Source organism: Leucoraja erinacea, chromosome 36, assembly GCF_028641065.1.
Source record: "Leucoraja erinacea ecotype New England chromosome 36, Leri_hhj_1, whole genome shotgun sequence".
Taxonomy (NCBI): Eukaryota; Metazoa; Chordata; class Chondrichthyes; order Rajiformes; family Rajidae; genus Leucoraja; species Leucoraja erinaceus.
In genome coordinates, this window is record NC_073412.1 from 9,209,320 (window position 1) to 9,227,057 (window position 17,738).

At 44.2% G+C, this 17,738-nt stretch overlaps 1 protein-coding gene across 5 annotated transcripts in view; it reads right to left on the minus strand.

The window, feature by feature from the left end:
• Positions 1–17,738, minus strand: part of LOC129713532 (casein kinase I-like) — a 198,276-nt gene that overhangs the window by 57,245 nt on the left and 123,293 nt on the right. For all 5 annotated transcript variants that reach the window (XM_055662622.1, XM_055662621.1, XM_055662624.1 and 2 more), the window contains 2 exons: positions 17,075–17,309; positions 10,807–10,892 (listed from right to left, as the gene is read on the minus strand). In XM_055662622.1, the coding sequence (XP_055518597.1) occupies positions 10,807–10,892; positions 17,075–17,309 (321 nt within the window). The remainder of the gene's footprint in view (positions 1–10,806; positions 10,893–17,074; positions 17,310–17,738) is intronic.

The following is a 17,738-nucleotide window of genomic DNA, read 5'->3' on the forward strand; positions in this document are numbered from 1 at the left end:
GACAGGCATCTTCTCTGGAGAGAAGGGATGGGTGACGTTCCGGGTTGAGACCCTTCTTCAGACACTCACCAACACTATGTTCCAAAGAAGAATCTCGACCCAAAATGTCATCCATTTGTTGTTGTTGGGGATGTATTCCCACCCAAATACAATGTTGAAACAGCAAGATGTTGAGGTGACGTTACTGTCCACATCTGCTTTCTCCCCACATATCCCTGAGCTTTATTTGTTAAAATACCCAGGTCACCACAACCCATTTAGCACATGGGCAGCACAGTGGCACAAGCGGTAAAGCTGCTACCTCACACCACCAGGGATCTGGGTTCGATCCTGACCTTGGGTGCTATCTGTGTGGAGTTTGCCCGCTCTCCCTGAGTCCGCCCTGGTTTCCTCCCACATCCTAAAGACAAGCTGGTTTGTACGTTAATTGGCCTCTGTAAAATAAACTTCCACTAGTATGTAGGGAGTGAACGAGGTGGGATAACATAGAACTAGTGTGAGCGGGTGATTGATGGTGGTTTGGCATGGTCTCGGTGAGCCTAAGAGTCTGTTTCCGCGCTGCATCTCGAAACTAAACATTTTAGTGTGTCTGCATAACGTGAAAGCAGCCAGAGTGGGATTGATGGGCTGAATGGCCTGTTTTGTTCTGAGCGATTCTAAATTAATACCGTGCGGAGCAGTAGCAAGGTCAAGGTGACTGTTACTGCTTGCAAGCTCTCAGTGTGTGTGTGTGTGTGTGTGTGTGTGTGTGTGTGACGAAGTTGCAGTTGTGCCCAGCAGTTCTTGCCCAGAACTGACAAAGGAAAAAAAATGATTAGAGATGAATAATCTACTTGCACATGCATGACATTTATGCAAATTCATAAGTAAAATTATATTTGTTTCAGCTGATTTCACATAGCAACCAGGATACGTCTGTCTGCTCTGTGGGGTTCTGCCTAAAGCAGGTGAACTGTGCAATATGGATTATAAATCTGACAATTTGAAATAATGAATTAAAGTGTTGCATGCCCACGCACAACACACTCAGCAACTGATCTTTACCAGTCACATCTAACCCTCACAAGAGTTGCTAAGCAAGCTTCTGTATGTGCAGGAAACTTTCCCTTGATTAAGATTGCCAGTGGGAGCAATTTTATTGCTTGTTTAGGTCAAGCTTTGAGCAACACGAGAACGGATAAGGTGCTCAATATCCACATTTATTTAAGATGGACGCAAAATGCCTGAGTAACTCAGCGGGACAGAAGGCATGGGTGACGTTTCGTGTCGAGACTCTGCTTCAGTCTGACGGAGGGTCTCGACCCGAAACGCCACCCCTTCCTTCTATCCAGAGACGCTGCCTGTCCCGCTGAGTTACTCCAGCATTTTGTGCCTAGCTTCGGTTTAAACCAGCATCGGCAGTTCCTTCCTCCACATTTATTGAACTCAGTCAAGTGCAAAGTGATGCATTTTGAGAAGTTAAGCCAAGGCTGGACATACACAGTGAGCGGCAGAACCTATGGAGTGTTGTGGAGCAGAAAGCCCAAGAAGACTAAATACAGAGTTCCCTGAATGTTGCAACACAGTTAGACAGGATGGTGAAGAAGGCATACAAGGGTTCTGATGTTATATTACAGCTGTTCAATTAAACTTTACTGAGAAAACTAGGTGACACGTCTGTGCAGTACTAATGCAATAAGTCACTGTCTGAGGTGTTCAAGAAGGAACTGCAGATGCTGGAAAATCGAAGGTACACAAAAAAGCTGGAGAAACTCAGTGGGTGCGGCAGCATCTATGGAGCGAAGGAAATAGGCAACGTTTCGGGCCTGAAACGTTGCCTATTTCCTTCGCTCCATAGATGCTGCTGCACCCGCTGAGTTTCTCCAGCTTTTTTGTGTACTGTCTGAGGTGTCATCTTTTTGGATGAAATGATAAACTAATTTATCCTTACTCTCGCAAATGGTCATAAAAGATCCCATACAAGGGAGTGCTGCCTCAATCCATCTCAATTAACTTTGAACTTTGTTGAAATGATCAGACTCACACATAGTGATTAGAATCCATAGTCTTTTATTAGCAACTCTGCGGAGGAAACTCTGGGTGCTTTCGTCTCCATGCATTCAGCTAGTCTAACTAGAGAGAGTGAGAGAGAGAACTCACTATCAAGCCTGTGGGTGGATCAGCAGTATGTGACATGAGGAATGCGCAGCATGCAATATCTGTGTGGTAACACACACACACACATTCACACACACACATATACACTCACACATACACGTTCACACACACACACACACACACACACACACACACACACACACACACACACACACACACACACACACACACACACACACACACACACTGCATTCAGAAAGTATTCAGACCCCTTCACTTTTTCCACATTTTGTTACGTTACAGCCTTATTCCAAAATGGATTAAATTCTTTTTTTTTATCAGCAATCTACACACAATAGCCGACAATAAAAAAGTGAAAACAGGTGTTTAGAAATTTTTGCAGAATAATTAACAATAAATAACTGAAATATCACATTTACATAAGTATTAAGACCCTTTACTCAGTACTTTATTGAGGCACCTTTGGCAGTGATTACAACCTCAAGTCTTCTTGGGTATCACGCTACAAGCTTGGCACACCTGTATTTGGGTAATTTATCCCATTCTTCTCTGCAGATCCTCTCAAGCTCTGTCAGGTTGGATGGGGAGTGTTGATGCCCAGCTATTTTCAGGTCCCTCCAGAGATGTTCGATCGGGTTCAAGTCCGGGCTCTGGCTGGGCCACTTATGGACATTCACAGACTTGTCACAAAGCCACTCCTGCGTTGTCTTGGACGTGAGTTTTAGGTCGTTGTCCTGTTGGAAGGTGAACGTCTGCCCCAGTCCGAGGTCCTGAACGCTCTGGAGCAGGTTTTCATCAAGGATCTCTCTATACTTTGCTCCGTACATCTTTACCTCAATCCTGACTGGTCTCCCAGTTCCTACCGCTGAAAAACATCCCTACAGCATGATGCTGCCACCACTATGCTTCACCGTAGATATGGTATTGGCCAGGTGATGAGCGGTGCCTGTTTTCCTCCAGACGTGACACTTGGCATTCAGACCAAAGAGTTCAATCTTGGTTTCATCAGGCCAGGGAATCTTGTTTAGGTGCCTTTTGGCAAACTCCAAGCGGGCTGTCATGTGCCTTTAACTGAGGAGTGGCTTCTGTCTGGCCACTCTACAATAAAGGCCTGATTGGTGGAGTGCTGCAGATATAGTTGTCCTTCTGGAAGTTTCTCCCATCTCCACAGAGTTGTTTTTTTTTTGTTTTTTTTAATTTTATTTTATTAGAAGTAAGCACAGTCATATGGCACCAAAGTGCCTAATATATATTTTCATAATACATTTTATGTACAACTTCTTTTTTTTTTTGTTACATTGAAAAAAGATGAGAATAAGAAAAAGAGGTTAGATAGTAAAGGATAGAAAAATGTGAAATATATAGTGTGTGAAGAAAGAAAACGAGTAGATGAAGAAAGTTGAGAGAGAAAATAGTGAAAAGAAAAGGAGATCATTATTTATAGTCTTGACCAACCCTCGTCCAGTCCTGAAACAGTTATTTTTTACAATTGTGTTGCACCATATGATTCCAAAAAAACGACGAATGGAGACCAACTCGTTATGAATTGGTCTGATTTATCCATTAGGAGGAATCGCGTTGTCCTTCTGGAAGTTTCTCCCATCTGGAGCTCTGTCAGAGTGACCATCGGGTTCTTGGTCACCTCCCTGAATATGTTAGTAAGTCTCTATCCTAAGGCCCTTCTCCCCCGATTGCTTAGTTTGGCCAGGCTCTATGAAGAGTCCTGGTGGTTTCAAAGTTCTATTTATGAATGACGGAGGCCACTGTGCTCTTCGGGACCTGCAATGCTCCAAAAAATGTTTTATACCCTTCCCCAGATCTGTGTCTCAACACAATCCTGTCTCGGAGGTCTACAGACAATTCCTTCGTCTTCATGGCTTGTTGTTTGCTCTGACATTCACTGTCAACTGTGGGACCTTATATAGACAGGTGTGTGCCTTTCCAAATCATGTACAATCAATTTATGCAGTTTGGAGCTGAGTTGAAGGTTGTAGTGTTTAATAGCCTGATGGTTTTTGGGAAGAAGCTGCTTCTGAAATGTACGTTAGTTTTCAGGCTCCTGTGCCTTCTTCCCGATGGCAGGAGTGAAATGAGAGTGTGACCAGGGTGGTGTGGGTCTCTGATGATGCTGGCTGCCTTTTTGAGACAGCGACTCCTGTAAATCCCTTCGATGGTGGGGAGGTCAGTACCTGTGATGGACTGGGCAGTGTTCCCCACCTTTTGCGATCTTCTTTGTTCCTGGGTGTTCAAGTTGCCGAACCAGGCCGTGACGTGAAGCCAATATGCCAAACTGAATCTCCTCCATCTTCTAAGGAAGTAGAGGCATTGATAGGCTTTCTTTATGATTGCATCAAAGTTCTGGGTCCCGGAATGATCTTCAGAGATATGCACGCTCAGGAACTTGGAAGATTTTGACTCTCTCCACCACCATCCTGTTGTTGAAGACATGTTTTGTGGATCCTTGTCCTTCCTCATCTAAAGTCAACAACCAGTTTCCTGGTTTTACTGATGTTGAGAGCTAGGTTGTTATTTTTGCACTATTCGGTCAGTCGATCGATCTACCCCCCAATACTCGCTCGTCATCATCCATAATTCATACAACACAGTTTAAATAACAGTCAATTTTTGCTTTTCCTACCAAAGTGGCTAACTTTGCATTTATTCACGTTATGTTACATCTACCATACATTTGCACAGTCACTTAATTTGTCTTAATTGCCTTGGGAATCTCTCTGTGTCCTCACATCTAGAAATATTCAAACAGCAGCTCCCACCAAGGGACATGTCCTCCACTACCAAGGACAAAAACAGTAGCCTCAGGGGAATACCATTAATGGCAGAGCTGTTGCCGCACGGCGTCAGAGACTCGGGTTCGGTTCTGACCTCTGGAGCTGTCTGCGTGGAGTTCGCAGATTCCCCCTGTGACCACGGTGATTTCCTCCCACATCCAAAAATCGGGCAGGTTTGTGGGTCAAATGGCCTCTGTAAATTATCTCACGTGTGCAGGGAGTGGATGCGAAGGTGGGGATAACAGAGCACTAGTGTTAGATGATTGACGGTCGGCATGGACTCGGTGGGCCAAAGGGCCAGTCTCCATGCAATATGTCTACATTAAACTGATTGCTGTCGTTCAAGCTGTGCCCCACCCCAGCTTAGAAGTATATTGCTCAGTCCAAACTGTAGAACACTTGACTCAACAGCTCCATAGAAGTACATTCACCAGGACTGCAGCAAGGCAACTGCTCACCATAACCTTCTCAAGGAGAGTCAAGGGGCTGTCCCACTTGGGTGACCTAATTGGCGAGTTTAGAAGAATTTGAAAAAATGACATGTTGAAGACCTCCTTCGACTATGTTGAAGACCAGCTTCAACTAACTTCGGGGAAATTGGACACCGAATAGTGGAGAGTGAAGACGACCTCCTTCGATCTCCTTCGACCTCCCTTCGACTTTGATAAAGACTATCTACGACTACCTTTGACTACCCTCGATTACCTACGACTAACATGCTGACCGACTATGACTAAACCTACAAGTAAAAAAAGTATCGATTTTTTCCATGGCGACCTTTTTTTTACTTGCGGACATTTTTTAACATATTGAAAACGTCGCGACCTAGCTGAGGCCTCTAGTACGCGGGGACCACTCCCGAGCATGAAGGAGAGTTACGAAGACCTCCTAGGACCTCGTGTCGAGTATGAGTCGAGAACAAACTCGCCAGAACTCGCGGATTAGCGTGCCCAAGTGGGACAGGCCGTTTAGGGACCAAGGTGGAAGAAATGTTTATCTATGGGCAATGTATTCCGACTTTGCCATCACCTCCAAAGTGAAGTAAAATAAAATCCATAAGACTTTTCAATGTCATTTTTCATGTTGTAAGAAATAAAATCTACACAAATGGAGGTTTACCGTATTTCCTATAAAATGTACAGAATCTTTTTTTCCTTGATTTTAACCCAGAAACACTAATACCAGTAATGCTGAAACTAGCCCAATTGCTTTAATTGATCCCCCATGGTGTTGATCATCGGGGGTTAAGTCATAGACCAGTCTACAGATTACAGCCTCAGATGACTGAACCAGATGTAGGGAAATTAGGCGATCACAATACAAAAGATACACAAAGTGCTGGAGCCATTCAGCGGGTCAGACAGCACATGTGGTGAAAAAGGATGGGTGACGTTTCGGGTCGGGACCCTTCTACAGTATACAAATACTGGCTTTAGACTTGTAACTTATCAGTGAAAGCTGGTTAAATGGCATAACATTTTTTTTTCCTCAGAAGGCTCAGATCCTTCAATGTGCGCAATGACATGCTGACTATACTGTGGTTGCAAGTGTTATTTTCCACGCTGTTGTATGCTGGGGCAACAACATCAGTGCTAAAAACAGCACGAAGTTGGTCAATGAAGGGTCTGAAGAAGGGTTTTGGCCTGAAACGTTGCCTATTTCCTTCGCTCCATAGATGCCGTTGCACCCGCTGAGTTTCTCCAGCACTTTTGTCTACCTAAGAAGTTGGTCAAGTTGGTAAATACGAGCTAGCTCAGTGATGGGGGGGGGGGGGGGGGGGGGGGGGGGGGGGGGGGGAGTGGACTCTGTGGTGGATGTGCTTGAGAGGCGTATGAGGAGCAAGGTGCAGGTCATCCTCGACAACTCCGGGCACCCCCTTCATGAAATTCTGGAGGGTCAAAAGATCACACGGAACAACAACCAACTCCTCTCCCTGCTCTGTAGAACGGAGCGGTTCAGGAGATCCTTCACCCCTTGAGCCATTAGATTTTATAATACTGATCGCTAGGCTGTATGGGGATGCTTTGCATTTTTAATAGTTAATTATTGGGTCTTTTTAAGTATTTATTGCTTTCAGGTATTTTCCACATTGGATTTTTTGTCTGCTTTTGTTTTGAATGTGTAGGTTTGTTGGTTGGGTGCTTCTGGACATCTGAATTTCCCTGAGGGGATCAATAAAGTATTTATTATTATTATTATTATTATTATTATTAACGTCATGACCGGTTATGAGGTAAAAGGTGACATTTGTGCAGACATTTCCTGTAATAAATGTGGATACATTTGAACTTGAACGGAATAAGTTAATAAAAGCTTGATAAGAAAATGTTACGTTGGGTTATGGGGCCAGGAAGCTCATACAGAGAAGGAAGGTTTATTGTACATATTCTGGGAAACAGAAGAATTGGAAGCAGCCGTGTTGTTTGGCCACAACTTCCTTCCTCTCTTTGATAATAATATTCCATCCCAAAAAAACGGGGCACTTCTCCCATTGGATTACAACTGCAGTAGAATGAGACACATACAGTAGCAATGTTCTGAACTAGCTGCCAGCAGCAGGGCGCAAGAGACCCAGGTTCAATCCTGACTACGGGTGCTGCTTGTACGAAGTTTGTACAACCTGCGTGGTTTTCTCCGAGATCTTCAGCTTCCTCCCACACTCCAAAGACGTACAAGTTTGTCGGTTAATTGGCTGGGTATGGATGTAAATTGTCTCTAGTGTGTGTAGGATAGTGTTTGCGTGCGGGGATCACTGGTCGGTGAGGACTCGGTGGGCCGAAGAGCCTGTTTTTGCGCTGTCTCTCTAAACTAAAAGCATGCATTTGCGCCATTCGTTGGAAAGTGAACCAAAATGTCACACACGTTTATGCACAAAATATGCATTTATAACATCTACTTTTCTAAACAGATATAAACAGAAAAATGTCCACGAGTAAAAAAGGTCGTGAAAATGGGACAGGCTGTTTAATCTTCTAAACTCCAGCGAATATAGGCCTAGAGCCATCAGACACCTGGTAGGATCCATGGGATCATTCTCAAAAGCTTCCTCTGCACCCTCTCCAACTCCAGCACATCCGTCCTCAGATATTTGTACACAAACAAATGGAGATTACCAAGTCTCACAATTGCCAGTGAGAAACACAAGTGCAGCATATGTTCAGAGACACTGAGAAGCAGGGGATTGCTAATAAGCTCGAACACAGGTGCATAAACATATGGACGCACACCCTAGCAAGTTCTATTATAACTGCAATACCAGAGCACTGTTGCATTAATATCAGGGGATCATGCACAATACCATCGGCAATCATTTAGACGGTGTAATGCTGTTGACAATCTGCAACACTGCACAAGCTCACTTTAATAAGTGTAAAAAATATAACAAGACACAAGACTGCAACATCTCCATGACTCAACGGTTTCCATGTCACGCTGGCAAAGAAACAAGTGAGGAAATTGTTCTTCAGAAGCAAAACAACACAGTGCTGGCATAACGCTGCTGGTCAGGCAGCATCTCCAGAGACCATGGATAGGTGACGTTTCGGGTCAGGACCCTTATTCAGACTGATGGTATTGTAGATTCTGGAATTCCGCTTATAGATTTGAAAATTGCAAGTGTGTTTCTCTGGTTATACTCCTGTTTGCTTATCAATTATGTGCAAAACATCTACTTTTTCTGGTTCAGATTCAGATTCAGATTCAGATTCAATTTAATTGTCATTGTCAGTGTACAGTACTTTTTCTGGTCTGAAGAAGGGTCTCGACCTGAAACGTCGCCTATTTCCTTCGCTCCACAGATGCTGCCTCACCCGCTGAGTTTCTCCAGCATTTTTGTCTACCTACTTTTCTGAACAGGCATTTCTTTTTAATTATCGAGGGAACTGAGGTGACACGTTCTGCTGGAATTAACAGGTGGGAAGACCAGTTTGCAGATAGAAATAAACAAAGATTTACTGGCAACTTACGTAAGGGACAGTGACTGAGCTCTGGTGAAAGAGTCAGCATTTATTATGGTGGTTAGATCATATCTGACTGATCTGGTAGCATTTTTAAGATGTGTGATGAATAAGAATGTTGTGCAAATGCTGTCCAAATGGACTACCAGGATACAGCATAATGCAGTTTATTAGTTCCAGAATTAGCAGAATTAGGCCATTTGGCCCTTCAAGCCGACTCCGCCATTCTATCATGGCTGATCTATCTTTCCTCTCAACCCCATCCTCCTGCCTTCTCCCCATAACCACTGACACCCTTACTAATCAAGAAACTATCAATTTACGCCTTAAAAATACCCATTGACTTGGCCTCTACAGCTGTCTGTGGCAATGCATTCTACAGATTCACCATCCTCCTCTAATTAAAATAAATTCCGCGTCCATTTATCCTGAGGCTATGGTCTCTGGTCCTAGAATCTCCCACTAGTGGAAACATCCTCTCCACATTCATGTAATCCAGGTCTTTCATTATTTGGTATGGATCAATGAGCCCCCCCCCCATCCTTCTAAACTCCAGCAAGAAGAGGCCCAGTGTGATCTATGATCTATGAACACTCATCATATGTTAACCCAATCATTCTGGCAAACCTCCTCTGGAGCCTCTCCGAAGCCAGCACATCCTTCCTCAGATATGGGGCCCAAAACTGCTCAAAAAATACATTTTGAAAAATGTATGCCTGCAGAATTGGAGGAAGCCTTGTGATTATGGTGGGCGCGTTGTTCAAAGGTAGGAATATAGTTACTGTGATAAAAGGAATATCCTCCAATGTGAATGGTCACAAGGATGACCCCGTGTATTCAATATCGGGCCTCATGTTCCCATTCTGGGAGGGGAAAGGCAGGGGTCCCAGTACAGATTAAGTAACAGCAATCCCAATATGTTCTAAAGTGCAGCTGACATTAAATTAAGGGGCTGATCAAGTTTTGCAGATGAAGTTACAAAGGAACTGACACTAGTGGGAGAGCTTATTCCTGGACTCCAGAGTTTAGTTTAGAATTGCCTTTCAGCCCACTGAGGTCACACCGATCATAGATCACACTAGTTCTATGTTATCCCACTTTGTCACCCACTCCCTAAACGTCAGAGGCAAATACATTTACAAACCCTCACGTCTTTGAGATTTGGGAGGATACCCGGAACAAACGCACATCGTCACCAGGAGAACTTGCAAGCTGACATCACCCGAGGTCAGGATTGAACCCGGGTCTCTGGCGCTGTGAGGCAGCGGCTCTCAACCAGTTGCGCCACTGAATTATGGGTTGGCCAAGGGCGATTCTAATCAGATACATTTTCTTATGCAGAAAAATCTTCTTAAAATAACAATAGACAATAGACAATAGGTGCAGGAGTAGGCCATTCGGCCCTTTGAGCCAGCACCGCCATTCAATGTGATCATGGCTGATCATCCCCAATCAGTATCCCGTTCCTGCCTTCTCCCCATATCCCCTGACTCCGCTATTTTTAAGAGCCCTATCTAGCTCTCTCATGAAAGCATCCAGAGAACCCGCCTCCACCGCCCTCCGAGGCAGAGAATTCCACAGACTCACTACTCCCTTGAGAAAAAGTGTTTCCTCATCTCCGTTCTAAACGGCTTACTCCTTATTCTTAAACTGTGTTCTGGACTCCCCCAACATCGGGAACATGTTTCCTGCTTCTAGCGTGTCCAAACCGTTAACAACCTTGTATGTTTCAATGAGATCCCCTCTCATCCTACTATATTCCAGAGTGTACAAACCCAGCTGCTCCATTCCCTCAGCATATGACAGTCCCGCCATCCCAGGAATTAACCTATTTAATATATTTTGATCAGTAAATGCAAGTCACTTTTTATTACTGACTATATGAATGGTCAATAATAATAATAGTACAATTCTTAAATGAGTAAGATTCAAATTACTCTCACCTTTAGTCCCTGCCAGGGGAGGCTTCCTCGTAGAAAATACATAAACATGTGTCCTAAAGCCTCCAAGTCATCCCTGCGACTTTGTTCTGGGACAAAACAAGAACAAATTGTTACTGTTGATCTAACACACGTTGGAGATGGAGAAGTACAGTTAAAATGTGCATTACATGAAACACATCACAAAACATTTAACAGTGCCTGGTCAATTCTAATACCTGGCTAGAATCTAGATCATCTTCATCACGAGTAAATAAAGTTCCAGAAATCTTAACATAACACAGCCTGTACCCGCATGTAGATTAGTAAAATGCAGGTCGCAATCACAGCAATGTTTCTCTGCAAAGCTGACAATTGATTAGCAAAATAAAGCATCATCTTTACAATCATTTTAATAATCTCATTCAATTAGTCTCAAAATGGATCTATGTAATTGTATGTGATCACCCTTGAACCACCCCCTCTCCCCCATTCGGCCCTTCTCTCTCCGTTACAATACTGTAATCGTCTCCCAAAAGACAACTGTACAGCTTTGCATTCCACTCACTTCCCATCCAATGCCCATCGATAGATGATTGACTTCCATTCCCACTCAACATGGATAATCGTGGGGGATAAAAAAATTGGTTGGCAGGCAGGAAACAAAGAGTAGGTATTAACGGGTCCCTTTCAGAATGGCTGGCAAGTGACTAGTGGGGTGCCGCAAGGCTCGGTGCTGGGACCGCAGCTATTTACAATATACATTATTGATTCAGATGAAGGAATGAAAAGTAACATTAGCAACTTTGCAGATGACACAAAGCTGGGTGGCAGGGTGAACTGTGAGGAGGATGCTATGAGGATGCAGGGTGACTTGGACAGCTTGGGTGAGTGGGCAGATGCATGGCAGATGCATGGCAGATGCAGTATAATGTGGATAAATGTGAGGTTATCCAGTTTGGTGGCAAGAACGGGAAGGCAGATTATTATCTGAATGGTGTCAGGTTAGGAAAAAGGGAAGTACTACGAGATCAGGGTGTCCTTGTACGTCAGTCACTGAAAGTAAGCATGCAGGTACAGCAGGCAGTGAAAAAAGCTATTGGCATGTTGGCCTTCATAACGAGAGGAGTTGAGTATAGGAGCAAAGAGGTCCTTCTGCAGTTGTACAAGGCCCTGGTGAGACCACACCTGGAGTATTGTGTGCAATTTTGGTCTCCTAATTTGAGGAAGGACATTCTTGCTATTGAGGGAGTGCAGCGTAGGTTCATGAGGTTAATTCCCGGGATGGCGGGACAGTCATATGATGAAAGAATGGATCGACTGGGGTTGTATTCACTGGAATTTAGGATGCGAGGGGATTTTATAGAAACATATACAATTATTAAGGGAGTGGACACGCTAAATACAGGAAACATGTTCCCGATGTTGGGGGAGTGCAGAACCAGGGGCCACAGTTTAAGAATATGGGGTAGGCCATTTAGAACCGAGATGAGGAAAAGCTTTCTCACACAGAGTTGTGAATTTGTGGAATTCTCTCCCTCAGAAGGCAGTGGAGGCCAATTCACTGGATGCATTTAAAAGAGAGTTAGATAGAGCTCTTTGGGCTAGTGGAATCAAGGGATAAGGGGAGAAGGCATGAACGTGGTACTGATTGTGGACGATCAGCCATGATCACATTAAATGGCAGTGCTGGCTCGAAGGGCCTACTCCTGCTATTGACTATGTATCTATGGATCTTCATGTCATGATCTCCCCACCCTACGAAACCATGTATCAGTAATTGCAGAAGATTAACAGATTACCGGGTGATATCCAGCACAGAAAATATAAGGCCTTAAGGATAAAGGGGAAATCCTTTAAAACCGAGATGAGAAGAACTTTTTTCACGCAGAGTGGTGAATCTCTGGAACTCTCTGCCACAGAGGGTAGTTGAGGCCAGTTCATTGGCTATATTTAAGAGGGAGTTAGATGTGGCCCTTGTGGCTAAGGGGATCAGGGGGTATGGAGAGAAGGTAGGTACGGGATACTGAGTTGGATGATCAGCCATGATCATATTGAATGGCGGTGCAGGCTGGAAGGGCCGAATGGCCTACTCCTGCACCTAATTTCTATGTTTCTATGTTTCTAAAAGTCTTACAAGCAGTAAATGACATGGCAGTAGACACAAAATGCTGGAGTAACTCAGTGGGGCAGGCAGCATCTCTGGGGAGAAGGAATGGGTAACATTTCGAGTCTCGACCCGAAACATCATAAGTCTGAAGATGGGTCTGGACCCAAAACAACACCCATTGCTTCTCTCCAGAGATGCTGCCTGCCACGCTGAGTTACTCCAGCATTTTGTGTCTGTCTTCGATTTAAACCAGCATCTGCAGTTCTTTAATAATAACTGGCAATAGTTCTGTGACTTGGTCATTTAGAACAGGGCTGTTCGGGAAGTGCACTCACTGTCTGGATATGAGAATATTAACTCTAACACCAAAGGGACCAGTGAAGTCAAGGTCTATTTTAAAGACATGGAACTCCAGGACGATGATCAGTGTTGCATTAGTTTGCATTCTGCAAATTTATAATTAGGCTCACTAGTTTCTAATGTCAGATGGTGTACCTTAAAATACCCCAGTGTTTCCGCAACTTGTTTCCTCAAACGTTTTTTCCATTGAAAGGAATATTTGAATTTCTGGGCTGCTCCCAACTTTTAAAGAAACAGTCGTATTCTCTAGAAATCCAGGAAAGGTTCCTCGAGGCTGCGGAACGGGGAACCTGAAGGCACGAGGGACCTGAATGCACGAGGGGCCGTGGTACCGGGAGGGTGTACGACGGACGTGAGGAGCAAGGGCCGGGAGGAGGGTGAACCACAGTAATGTCTCCCACACCTTCAAGGACCGATCCTGTCGAAGGAGGTCCTTGAATCAAATGTCTGTATCTCTAATGTCTAAAGACTCACTCTTGACAGTCCTAGGTATTTCCACCATGATAAAGTTAAGTCAGGAGCATGATGGAATATCCTCTTTCTTCACCAGAACAAGTGCAGCTCCAACTACTAGCAAGATGTTCAGTGCCCTCCTGGATAAAGCAGCTCACTTGAGATGCATATTAATTCTCCCTACTATGGATGGTGCAGCTGCTTTACAGTGCTTACAGGAGCCGGGTTCGATCCTGGCTACGGGTGCTTGTTTGTACGGAGTTTGTATGTTCAACTAGCAATCACGTGGGTTTTCTCCAAGATCTTCTGTTACCTCCCACACTCCAAAGGTGTATAGGTTAGTAGCTTAATTGGCCTGTAAACTGTCCCTAGTATGTGTGGGCTTGTGTTAATGTGCGGGGATTGCTGGTCCGTGCGGATTTGGAGGGCCGAAGGACCTGCAGTGGGTATCATCTCCGAAATGTCCTTCAGTCACTTTGCAGGGCTACTCCAACAATAGCTTCCAAGCACTCAGCCTCTTCTCCCAAGGACAAGGGCAGCTGGCACTCAAGAATGCCAGGACCCTCCACATCACACACCATCCTGCATTGGAAGTACATCACTGGATCTAAATCCTGGAAGTACCTACACAACAACACCATGGGAGCATTGTTACCAGAAAGACTGCAGCATTTCAAGCTGGCATCTTATCATCACCCTCACCAAGGTCAACACTGGACGTGCAATAAATGCTGAAATGGAAACAGACAGTGCTGGAAACACACATCTAATTTTTCTCATTATTAACTTTTGGAATCAGGAAACTTTTGGAAACTTTGTCAGCGTCTGTCCAAAGAGGGACAGGGATAACTAAAGGTCAGATTGACATAGAAACATATAAAAATTATAAAAGGACTGGACAAGCAAGTTGCAGGAAAAATGTTCCCAAAGTGGGGCGAGTCCAGAACCAGGGGCCACAGTCTTAGAATAAAGGGGAGGTCATTTAAGACTGAGGTGAGAAAAAAACTTTTTCACCCAGAGAGTTGTGAATTTATGGAATTCCTTGCCACAGAGGGCAGTGGAGGCCAAGTCACTGGATGGATTTGAGAGTTAGATAGAGCTCTAGGGGCTAGTGGAGATACAGCACGGAAACAGACCCCTCGAAACACCGAGTCCGTGCCGACCAGTAATCCCCGCATATTCACACTATCCTACACACACAACGGACAATTTGCTTTTATACCAAGCCAATTAACCTACAAACCTGTACGTCTTTGGAGTGTGGGAGGAAACCGAAGATCTCAGAGAAAATCCACACAGGTCACGGAGAGAACGTACAAACTCCGTACAGACAGCACCCGTAGTCGGGATCGAACTCGGGTCCCCGGCGCTGTGAGGCAGCGACTCTACCGTGCTGAGACCTAGTTGTGAACCTCCATCAGTTGGGGCAGCCAGGAGTGATGCCAACACTCAAACAGAGGCCACGAGGTGAACATTTTACACCATGCAGTGCTATGTCCAAGTTGTAGAAATGAGAAGAGAGCCTACAGTAATGGGGAACTCCTTCTATCAGCTAAATTACAGTGCCTGCAGTAACTAGCGCTGTTAAAAAGTATCTATGGTAAGACATTAGCACAGCTCTGTATAGAAACATAGAAAGTAGGTGCAGGAGTAGGCCATTTGGCCCTTTGAGCCAGCACCGCCATTCAATTTGATCATGGCTGATCATCCAGAATCAGTACCCTGTTCCTGCTTTTCCCCATATCCCTTGATTATGTTAGCCCCTAAGAGCTAACTCTCTCTTGAAAACATGGCAGAGAGTACGTGGCAGAGAATTCCACAGATTCACAACTCTCTGGGTGAATACGTTTTTCTTCATCTCAGTCCTAAATTGCCTACCCCTTATTCTTAAACTGGGACCTCTGGTTCTGGACTCCCCCAACATGGGGAACATTTTTCCTGCATTTAGTCTGTCCAATCCCTTAAGAATTTTATACGTCACTACAAGAACCCCTCTCATTCTAAATTCTTGTGAATAGTAGCCCAGTTGATCCATTTATACATTAACTAAAAAGCAGAGGTAGGCCAGAGGAAGTGATAGATGTTTAAACTACAGGGAGCACTAACTCCAAGAGCAATTGACCTGGTGAACACTGAACCCTGACAGGTCCACTCAAAGTTTGACAAAACAACACTCCCACCGAGGAAAACAAGGACGGTACAAAAACTACAAGCTAGATTTGACCAGAATCAGCCAATGATGAATAAAGGAGGTGCTGTCTGCTTGGGAAGGTAAAATTGTTTTTCCTAAAACACAAAATAGCGGTGTAACTCTGTGGATCAGGCAGCATCTCTGGAGGATTAGCGGTAGACAAAAGTGCTGGAGAAACTCAGTGGGTGCAGAAGCGAAGGAAATAGGCAACGTTTCTGGCCGAAACCCTCTTCAGACAGCATCTCTGGAGGACATGGATAAGCAACATTTCAGTCAGTATCCTTCTTCAGACTCAGAGAAGTGTCTGTTTTCAATGAATTTTGGAGAGGGTAATGAAAGAAATGATCGTGTACCAAGACACCTTTGATCATTTGGATCAACCATTTCCAGCACCACGTCTACTTCTGTCTCTGCTACTGTTCACCAGAAACAAGGACGACAGGAAACAAACACTAGTGGCAAATAATTTAAAGTAATTGCATTCAATAGGCCATAACAAAGGTCACTTGCAGAAAATCTGGATCGGTCCGTTTTGTATTTTGCAATAAACATGTTCAAAACCCAGCACTAGAATTTACATGGATGGAATCTCTCAAAGATTTTGTTTAGTTTAGTTCGAGATACAGCGCGGAATCAGGCCTTTCGGCCCCCCAGGGCTGTACCGACCAGCTATCCCCACACACTTACACTATCCTACACACTAGGGACAATTTACAATCATACCAAGCCAATTAACCTACAAACCTGTACGTCTTTGGAGTGTGGCAAGAAACTGGAAATCCCCGAAGAAAATCCACGCAGGTCACGGGGAGAACGTACAAACTCCATACCGTCAGTCAGGATCGAACCTGGGTCTCTGGTGCTGTAAGGCAGCAACTCTACCGTTGCACCACCGTGCCACCCCTTGGTTTCTTGCTTTGATCCAATTATTCATTACAAAAGACTCAAACATTCCAATTTCAATTAAAATGGGTTAGATTAGATCAGCACTCTTTGTCGCTAATTAAACTGCTACATCAATTATTTAACCTTTAAAGATTACATTTTAGTTTCATTTCCTATATTTTTTCCTTTGATTTATTCCACGTCCAGTGAAGTGTTTAATATATCAAGTGATTAAGACAATACTGCACAGTCCAAACATCCAAACTAAACTCAGATAAGGCTACGTAACAAACCTTTTCCCAGATGTGTGTTGATAGACATATATCTTGCTGTTCCAGTTAAGCTCTTGTGTTCCCTGTAAGGGATGTGCTTTTTGGTATCAGAATCAATATATTCCTTGGCTAAACCAAAGTCTATTATATGGATTATGTGATCCTTTTTATTGCCTTGCCTTCCAATTAGAAAGTTTTCTGGCTTGACGTCTCTGTAGATTAAGCTCTTTGAGTGGACAAACTCCATTCGGTTCAGCTGTAGAGAGAAATCAGACATGTTAATAACAAGGAACAATCACCCATCTCTTTTTTTTTTGCCCGTTCCAGCTCTCCTTTAGACTCAACAGGAAGTTAGACACAAAATGCTGGAGTAACTCAGTGGGTCAGGCAGCATCACTGGAGAAAAGGAATAGGTGCCATTTCAACCATGTGGATAAATGTGAGGTTATCCACTTTGGTGGCAAGAACAGGAAAGTAGACGATTATCTGAATGGTGGCTGATTAGGAAAAGGGGAGATGCAACGAGACCTGGGTGTCATGGTACACCAGTCATTGAAAGTAGGCATGCAGGTGCAGCAAGCAGTGAAGAAAGCGAATGGGATGTTAGCATTCATAGTAAAAGGATTTGAGTATAGGAGCAGGGAAGTTCTATTGCAATTGTACAGGGCCTTGGTGAGACCACACC